Here is a 10,004-nt window from a genome sequence, read left to right as displayed (position 1 = left end):
GTATTTTTGCAAAAAAAGAATGTTATAAGCTAATATCCTTCATCTTCTTTAACCATTGAGATTAAGGATAAGATACTTCATGATTATCCTATATCATCATCCTATATATAATACTTCATTCGTTTTTTTAATAGTGACATCAGTTTGACTAGACATGTTTGCTAACACATACTTTGACCATTAGTACCTTTGATTATGTTATCATAAAAGGTTATACATATGGAGATAAACTCAGCAACACTTAACATAATGAAGTACTATCTACCTAGGGTAGATGGGTAACCTTCATGACAACCTGTGCATGCAACATTGGTACACCCCGAACTCTTTAACCCAAAAAAAAAAAAAAAAAAAAAAAAAAAAAAAAAAAAAAAAATTGACCCTGGATCTCCTTCCCGGCTAACTTTAAATACAATATTTCTACATAGCAGTAAAGTAATCCTGAAAAGATTGGCAGGCACAAAAGCAGTACTATGTTTAACAAGCCTCTAAAGCTAACGCAAAGATAGGTTTCTAGGCTACATTAGCCCTAATCTTCTAATAGATCTAGACTAAATTAATAAATCATGTTCTGCCTTCTTTCAAACAAGAGGCTAATAATTTTGCACTGAATCAATCAAACCATGTTCTCTTATTATGCTAATATAATTAATCACATAGTGGGCCATGGCAACTTCATCTAATTATTGCCTGGAATACTCGTCTTCTCCAAGCTTAAGAGGCCAAGTCATTGTCTAAACTATAACAGTATTGATATGATTCTTGATACGTTTAAATTAAAATTTAAAGCTCTACTCTGTTTTAAGCCTAAGAGTTCCAAGTCTAACTAAAAACCAGGTTTTACTCGCCAAAGTGTGAAGTTCTAAGGTTACACTTCACCCACCTAAAACACTGAAAAATCTGGAAAATATGTATCCCAAACGTTAACGATTTAAAGTCAAGATGTTAAGCACACACAACTGATTTTAAATGAATGAAACTTAATTATGCATAGCATTACAGCCTATTTGTAAAACAATTCTAACTATCAGTTAAGCCCAAACTTCACTGACCCAGAGACCAAAATATTTTCAGACTCACACTCTTAATAATTATAATCTGTAATCGGAAGAGTATACACTAAAGTATTGTAAGCTCAGCCTTCAAGTGTTCAACATCAATCCTAGAGTGTGGTAGCCATCAAGACCCACCCTAAAGTTTGAACTTAGCCATCAATAATTCAATATCTACTACAGGGTGCTATGCTATGTCCTAGAGTGTCTAATTTGTTCAATGCCATGCTAAATTTATACTCTTTGACAATAATTTTCTTATGACCTTGAGCAATCCTGATGAGTAGTCACTCACATTGGTAATAGTCACTTATACTAACTGCTTTCTTCATCTGAATTTGGTTGTCAAATTACTTGTTCAAATTACACTATAAACATGATTTTTAATTTCAGGTGAGAGAGGTCAACTATAAAAGAAATGGGTTCTTAAGAGGTAAGAATGAACTCTGATATCACGCTAACTATCCTTAATAAGTGACTTGAATTCCTCAGTGCAGATTTCGAATTTCAGTCCTTTGAGACATCCAGTCAAAGTCTGGGGTCAACGAGTCTAGTTTACAAGCTCACACTAACATTCTACTAAAGCCAAAATATACCCTTGGTGAGCTTGACTAACTGAAAAGGCCAACTGAGGGTCCTTGTAACTAATAGAAGGAAAAATACTGCGTATAATTATGAAAAAAATTAAGAATATATGAATCTGAAGATCTAAAAAAATTCCTAGTATACATTTATTTACTTTTTACAAAAAATGAGATGTAAGGGAACTTAGCAATCAATATACTCTGTCAAGAAAGCTTCACGTATTCTTCCCAATGTCGCATGGCTCATCCTTTCGAAGCCAGAAGTTAACTAGAAGTGAATCAATTATGATCTACACACATGGTACAAAAATGACTATAAATTTACTCCAAAATTCTTCAGTTCGTAAATAAGAAATAGGAAGCATCAATCACTACATTAAATAAAGGTATCAGTTTGGGCAAAGTACCTGGTTCACATCAGCTGCTACACAAGGCAGAAGCAGCAAGCCAGTTTCACCTAACACACCTCCAAGCTGCTCCACCACAGCTGTTGCAATGAGCAAGGATCTCTATAACAAAACATAGCTGTTGCAATGAGCAAGGATCTCTATAACAAAACATATCACTTAAGAAATCAGCATAAACCTAAGCACAATGAATTATGGAAATAATCATCCACTTGCATATCTTTACAATCAACAGAGTCTATGCCCCTCCCCCAAATTTTTACATATACAATTTATCAATGAATGTAAAAAATAAAAAAAATAAAATAAAAAAAAATGATGTATGAGAAGCGATGAGTTAGAGGAATGCTTAAAAAAATTTCTCCTAATCCAAGTACACTGTAGAGATGGAAACCAATAAATATCAACCAACCTGACTGCAAACCAACATTAAAGCCCTTCTATTTGCTTGCTTCTCAAATACTGGTTTCCAGGAAGTTGATCCAACAGATAAACTTCTCACCAAGGTGGCATTAAAAACTATAAAGCTCAGATGTATAAGTCTGCAGCAAAGAAAACTAATTAACCTAATATTCAACAATTTAGCCTTGGGACAACAGAACAAGTAGTACACACACATGAATGAGCACTCAGTAAGAAAAGTGTCATGGAACAAATACGATGAAAATTTACAAGTACCAAATGGTAAAAGCATAGCTACAAGGATGAAATTTCACAAAATTAATTAATATTCGTTGATTGAAATTATAGTAATTGCTAAAGAAAATAACTAGTTCCATGCTGTCTAATATGTTTAATTCCTGTTCAGAATGATTAAAATTCTTTGATAACATGTTAGATGGGTCATGGCATACAAAGAAACAATGCATGATTGGGCCTGGAGTCAGTGATATACTATTGGATGGCTGAATAGCTCCATAAAAATGGAGTAGTGAAACAGAACTTGATACCAGTTGATAGAGATTGAAGCTGTGGCTGTTTCATAACCTTTTGTTAATTAACTGTAATTTCCTCCAAAATTACAGTGCTTGCAAATAAGCAGAGATGATGACAAACCAATACAATAATGAAGATTGGAGAAGGCAATGAAAAAAGGTCCCCTATTCAATGATCTTGAGGAGTACCCAAGAGATTCATGTCTTGAAGGACAAAGAGAAAGAACACAGCTGTTATGTATTTAATTATCTGTCCAGGAAAAATGGTTTTGAATGAGAAAGAATAAATATGTTCAAGAAGATTTGCAAATTTTTCCCAAAACCTTCAGAATGTAAAAGCTACTATCAAGTACCAACTGTATTGGGGAAATGTAGGCAAGGGAAGACAGTCAATGATACTGATAGCAATCATATGGTTTTCTGTCCAACACCTCAAATAAATATTGATTCTATTATTTAAATGGATGAGCTTATGCATTTCATTAGTTTCAATCAATTTCAACCTAGAGGATTGACACTTCATGTTGAGGCCTTGAGGGTGTACAGAACATTTTCTCCATAATTGCACCTTATTGAATATATATGATCATATTTAGGACATCAGACCTCTAAAAAGAATAGTGTTTGTGCCAGTGTAGATAAGACTCATAAGAGAAAAACCATAATACAAGGATAATGATGGCCAGAAGATACTTCAATCCAGCAGTGCCTAAATTACAGTCAAATACTATCTTACATATTACGGAATATGAAACATAAGAGCAAGTGCAATTAAGAAAAATGTACTCACATTCCGATCACAATAGCACAAACAAAGATTGCAGGCTTAACCATCAGAAGCAGTTGTCGTGACTTGCCGACTTGCATCCATGGAAACTGAATCATGGTTAAAAGAGAGCTCAATATATGAACTACCAAAAAAAAAAAAAAAAAAAAAAAACCAGACACAAACTTGACCACAATATTTTCAAAAGGAAAATAACCTAAGTTCAAGAATTAAAACATTCCATTTTGAAACCATGGTGTTAAAAAATTTCCAAATGAAGCTCAAGCCATCCCTGTAAAACACATAGATCCCCAACTTTTGTACATTAATGTCTCAGACTCTCATGGAAAAGACTTCATATGCTATTTGACTCATTTTATGTTCCTAGAAAAGTATCACATGCATTCCCACATCATTTAAACTATAAAGAACCACAAACAAGATAATTCAGGACTTACAAAAGCAAGGAGAATCGAAGTGGTGAACGAGAAAATCCTGTCATTCCGTTCAACATACCTTGCCATACCTGTTAAAACAACAAAGTATTGAAAGAAACATAATGGAAAAGAGCCATCCACATATAATTATGTGAACACCTTTGACCTCTCTCTTTCTACCATTTAGAGAATACTTTAAAGAGGCCTAATTCCCTAAATTTCCTCCTAAACCAAAGCTAAAATATTGCAGAACCTCACCTCACCCTCAAACTTGCATAGGGCTAAATCTTTCATGAATTTAAATTTAGAGTCAGAGGAACGTAGCCTTTCACACTTGCATGAACAATTTTTTATCAAAAATCAGTATCTCATCAGCAATATTCCATGTAGCCATCCCAGAGTCCCAGACCCAAAGGAAGAAAAAACAAAAGATAGCCTTTTCTTATTAAATTCAACCCCAAAACTCATGCTGAACCCAGCCTAAGGTCAGAGAAAATCTTACCAGGAAATAAATTCCGCAAAACCTGAAAAGAAAAAGGTCAACTTCAGATACATAATGCACCATTATATAAAATATTTATACTACTGTTGGGAAAGAAACTTTGACATTTCTTAGATATCTTAAACAGGACGATAGCAATATCAAGCATGAAAGTTTGGCTTCCACCAAAAAGGGGAAGCAAGCAAGTAGGTATTATAGGACAGCTAATCATCAAAATTAAAATAAATGGCAGTCTTCACAATCAAATAATCTTTCTCACTATCAAATGTACAGAATTTTCATAATTTTAACCAAAAACCATAATCTGAAACAGAAATAACCTTTCCCAGAATGAGAGGGACTATAAGGGTAAGAAGAAGACTTTGGAACAGCTGCCAAGTCGGGATTGTTACACCAAATCCATCAGCAAATAGTTTTGTGATCCAGAGCGGCACCTACAATTCAAAAGCTTATTTCAAAAAAAATTCGAATACAATGTAATTATCAACCTGATGCACTAAAATGTCAATGATTCTAATCAATGTGAGATAACAATCACTTGCTGGTTTCTGACCATGAGTCAACCAGAAACATCCTCCTTGTCACAGCAAAAGTAAGGTAGCATACATTTGAGTATTTGACACCTGTTTACCCCGCCATGCAGAACATTTTTATAAAGGCATTGCCGCATTGGATTAACATTGATGTTAATGTCAAAAAAACTGAAGCCCTTTGGCTATCTAACATAAGTTATAGGTATGGATGAGAGCATGTGAAATTATGAATCCTTTAAGTCAAACGTAAGAAAAAGGCTCCTTGTAGATTGTAACTAAACAAAGAGTATTGTTTGGTTGCATCAGCCTGCATTACTTTGGTAGCGTTAAAGATCATAACCAGGTTTTTCGTTAAGTTCAAGAACTACTTACACATAGAGCTCAAATCAAGTTTCTTCAATCCAAATCTCATGTTGATTTTGAAAGTGATACTTTGTGTTTTAAGTGCATAAATGGGACATAGGAAATACCTTATAAAATCATTTCACTTACAAATATAACTCAATTTAGTCATTTAACAAGGTTTCTGTTACTATCACATATTGCTTCACCAGCACGGTGGTTGACTTTCTTTTAAAATAAGCACATACTGACAGGGCTCTCTCCTATCCATTGACAGGTAATCAGCTAGGACAGCAAAGTCCGCAACTCCAAACACTTGCTCAATGTTACCCCCCCCCCCCCCCCCCTCTCCCCAAAAAAAAAGATGAAAAAAAGAGAAGACAGAGAGAAGGAGAGAGAGGGAAGGAAGGAAACATAAACAAACTCAAAAAGACATAGATGATGTGTGTTGATGCATGAGATTACTAGTCTACTACTACACAGGCTTTCCCAAGGGTTAGGTAATTCAGATTCAGACAGGGGATGAGTGAATATACAGATGCTTATTGATAGAATGAAATCCAGAACGGCAGCAGAGATTCTAAATTATTTTTTAAAGGGGAGACTAAGGGAGAGTATATCTTACAGTCAAAATGCCTAAAAGAACAGATACTACTGTCAGCGCAAGAGCCAAAGCAGAATTCCCACGTACAAGCTGGTGTCACAAAAAAGATAAGAGTTAACATTACTACCAGATACTTAAATATAGCACATACAATCAAAGATCAACTCAATGTCTGTCTCAATAAGATACTTGTGTAAGTGCTACTCCTCCATTCAACGCCGTAGGCATACAGCTAAAAATCGCCAAACCTGTCCCATGAGTCATAAAAACAAAGTTAGCTGCATCGCACAATTGCATTGACTAAAATAAGCACTTATACACTGCATCTGCATTTAATGTTTCTGCCAATACATGCCTGTAATAAACTCCTGAGGTACCATTTGAACTTTGAGAATCAGCTTTGAAAAGATAGGACAGATCAGCAGGATGGAAGCCTAGAAGATAACAAAAAAAACAGTGATAAACATCATTTCCCCAAGCCTTGATCATCAACATTTTTAAAAAGTTAGAGAACATATTAAGGAAAATTGAAGCCAAAATGTGAAAGAAATTAACCATATACAATTACTTTGAGATGATCCTTAAACAAGCCTCTTAGCAATAAGACCACATTATAATAACAAGCAATTTTGGCACCAGCTTCACATAAAACTTTAAAATGTATTTTTATTTTTTTTTTTTAAAAAAAAAGGTCAAAAGGTTTATGTATACACAATTTTTACAGATTTCTGTAATCTTTAAGATTTTGAAATACATTCTCTCAATCCCTACAAGTGGAACTATGCAATTGAAGCATGAATTTAGAGCACATCCAATAAACCATGGTTTGAAAGGGTAAAGTCATCTATAACAATTCACTTGACTCCAATATTTAAGACGTCTTATTTGAAACACAATTAAAGTTACTCAGGTTAAAGCATCGTTCTCCACACGTGGAAATTGAGAAGATGCACAAGGAGACAAATTTTTGCCAGAACAAAGCAGCTACGGGAAGGACGAAGATAGAAATTACGCAGCTGTGCAAAGAAAAAATCTAAATTAGACGCACTAAAATATATAAAAATTAAAAATTAAAAAAAAAAATGTTTGATAATTTGTCTGTGTTGTAATTCATTATTTCACTAAGTGTAATTTCATGCTTATTTATTAAACAGGTAAACGTAATATAATCAGCTCTTTATGCTATTTCAGACAATTGGTAACAGAGATCCTACTTGCACTTTCTGTTTACTTTCTTATCAATCATATATTCTCTTCGCTTTGTAGGAAATAAGCTCAAGAAACCCTTAAAGTTAAGTGGGAATAAAAAAATTAAAAAAAATATATATAAATAAAAAAAAAAACTCACCAAAAGTTCCTGAAATGTAGCACAACCAGAACTTCAGAGAGAGTGCTACTAAATCAGAAAATTTTCATGACCAAGAATACATTACACCACTTCAAAATTATTAAGAAAATACATATATTAATATATTTCACACCATAAAAGAAATGCCAAGTGTGCACAAGCCAATGACATATCATATCTGGAGTGAACAATAAATCTAAAGAGTTAGAACTTTCAACATACAGTATAAATTCAGAAAATTGAGATCATACAAGCCCATACAAAAAAGCAGGCCAAGCCTCAACAACTTCTTTAACATCACCATCTTGTGATTTCAGTCCTGAAACAAGAAGCATTCAGAGTTAGAGTTAGACAGCTTTGCCCAAAACCATAAAATGATGAATCCGATGATACAGAACTTACAAAAGCTTACCAGACAAAAAGAAAAGCCAGCAGGTGATATATTTTGAAAAGGAATATTTGTGTGCTAGACAGCCCAATGCAGGACTGTAGAACCCAAGTGCTACTCCACCAACAAGAGCTGCAAATATTTGGTTTGCAGGGTAATTACTAACAACAAAATATTACAGCCTTACAGGAAGATACTACTAGGGGCTCAAACACTGAGGAGCTAGAAGTAGAGGGAAACATGCAAAAAATTTATTATCTGTTTTCTCAGTTGAGACAAACTGAGTAGAAGCCCATGCATGTTGCAACTTGCAAGCATAAAACAAGTAATGTGCCAGAACAAGGCCAGTAATATTTCAAACTTGTAAATTTGTAATTTATATTTCGCCAAGATTCCAAAATATCTAAGGGGCAGCAATAACAGTTAAGGATGTTTCCAGCTTTGTATTTTTTTTTTTTATGATGAAAACCAGCTGAAAAGTCAGTATATATACTAGCACAAAGACTAGAAAACGCCATCATAGGCCACCAATCCCTTAAGCTTATCGTCTCATAATTTGTTAATTAGCAAAAAGTTTTGTTAGTACTCCGTAATTAGAGTTTCATCTATCAGGAATTATTCAACAAACACAAAAGTACAGAGAAGATCTACAATCGGCCATCAATAAATCAAATTTTACTCGATCAAACTTTTGAATTCATAAATGTGAGCTATAAGTTGATTTTTACAAAATACTCATAGTAGTTCATACAAATTTAGATAAACTGCACAAGTTCAATATACAACAACAATGAAATCTAGTTGATTTCAGATGAGTCCAGATACAGGTGAAAAAGTCAAATGCAATTGAAGAGATCACTCCAAATTCTCAATAACTTTATACTTCATGCATAGAAATTAACTTACCTAGCGGCAGAAAGTTAGAAAGCACAAATTTCAACAATCCTTTCATGAAAGTTAGAACAGGTGGCGTAGGAGTCAATATTATGTTATTGCTGTTGCCATAAACATCACCCTGAAACAAAACCAAAACATTATTCCCATCTGCCACAAGTTTTAGGAAAAAAAAAATGAAAAAAAGACACTTAATATCTAGACAATTCCAAGCAATAAACAATGTTATCAGTACAATATCAGCAATGTACTCCCAACTTCCTCGAAAACCTTCAAAACAAGAATGACAATCATTCCGCATAATAAAGCACCTGGCCATACACCAATCTAACTGAAACAAACATCGAAACTATTCACCAACTCTAAATTAAATTCCTAAGTTATATTTTAGGTCCTTGTTTGGCACTAGTTTTACACTCAGAGCCAATCTCACACACTCATTTCAAATTAACTACTCCTATATGTTCCATTAGCTCATAATAATCATAGATGAAAATATGATTTCTAAGGATCCTAATGAACTCAATTTGAATAATGAAGCTTATAAATACGACATCACAACCGATGGTAAAACGTACTCGTATAACGGAAGTTGCTCAGGTAGTATAGCTAACATCACCTTCACAAAGTTAGCTAATCTTAAATTCTTAAACTATTATTACACACTGGAACACCACTACAATACTAAATCCTTCAAATAGCAATATCAAACAGATTTCTCACAATGTTCACTCAAAATATCACGTAATTCTACAGAATTATGTAATTGTCTTAAGATTTTGAAATTTTGTGCTTACAAAATCAAAGTTCTAACACCGCGAACAATCATTAACACATCAAACCACACATTCTTCAATCATAAACGAAAATACGAAATCGAAACCCTAAAATCATAAAATTACCTCAAAATTCACAGAATTAGGCAACAACGATGAACAACGAAAATCAAAAATCACAAAATACCTGACTACATCTTCGAGAGAATTTAGCATTGCGAAGAATCGAAGAACGAGTAGAGAGAGAAACGCCGGAAAATAGCGACGATTTTCGGAGAGAAATCGGAAATCGTCGACGGAAAATGGCAGCGACGCGAGGAGGAGGAGGAGGAGAGAGAGTGAGGATAACGGCAGTTCCCGCCTCCATTGATACCGCCATTGTCAGATTGAGGAGAGAGAAAGTGAAATAAAAGGAGAGGTCACTCAAATGTCGTGC

At 34.1% G+C, this 10,004-nt stretch overlaps 1 protein-coding gene across 2 annotated transcripts; it reads right to left on the bottom strand.

Moving 5' to 3' along the window:
* Positions 1-1,664: 1,664 nt before the first annotated feature.
* On the bottom strand, positions 1,665-10,004 carry LOC145616640 (putative sodium/metabolite cotransporter BASS4, chloroplastic). 2 transcript variants are annotated; one of them, XR_014107671.1, is made up of 14 exons: positions 9,756-10,004; positions 8,805-8,913; positions 7,923-8,030; positions 7,762-7,829; positions 6,518-6,596; positions 6,352-6,410; positions 6,184-6,252; positions 5,004-5,117; positions 4,684-4,705; positions 4,203-4,270; positions 3,769-3,854; positions 2,456-2,585; positions 2,044-2,183; positions 1,665-1,926 (listed from the first exon to the last, which is right to left on the bottom strand). XR_014107671.1 is itself a non-coding variant. In XM_081671397.1 (14 exons), the coding sequence occupies exons 1-14, from the start codon at positions 9,945-9,947 to the stop codon at positions 1,852-1,854; spliced, it is 1,281 nt and encodes a 426-aa protein (XP_081527523.1). In that variant the 5' UTR covers positions 9,948-10,004; the 3' UTR covers positions 1,665-1,851. The 2 variants fall into 2 exon arrangements, 1 of the variants encoding a protein (XP_081527523.1); XM_081671397.1 differs by having other exon boundaries at positions 2,044-2,145.

Source organism: Chenopodium album, chromosome 26, assembly GCF_948465745.1.
Source record: "Chenopodium album chromosome 26, dcCheAlbu1.1, whole genome shotgun sequence".
In the NCBI taxonomy this organism is placed as follows: Eukaryota; Viridiplantae; Streptophyta; class Magnoliopsida; order Caryophyllales; family Amaranthaceae; genus Chenopodium; species Chenopodium album.
Note: the sequence above shows the minus strand (reverse complement) of the source record. Positions and strands in the feature narration are given on the sequence as shown.

Coding starts and splice junctions, on each gene's coding strand:
- LOC145616640 (XM_081671397.1), bottom strand. CDS start 9,947: ATGGCGGTATCAATGGAGGCGGGAACTGCCGTTATCCTCACTCTCTCT. Junction 8,914..9,755: donor TCTCTCGAAGATGTAGTCAG/GTATTTTGTGAT, acceptor GTTTTGTTTCAG/GGTGATGTTTATGGCAACAG. Junction 1,927..2,043: donor TAGCAGCTGATGTGAACCAG/GTACTTTGCCCA, acceptor CCATGTGTGTAG/ATCATAATTGATTCACTTCT.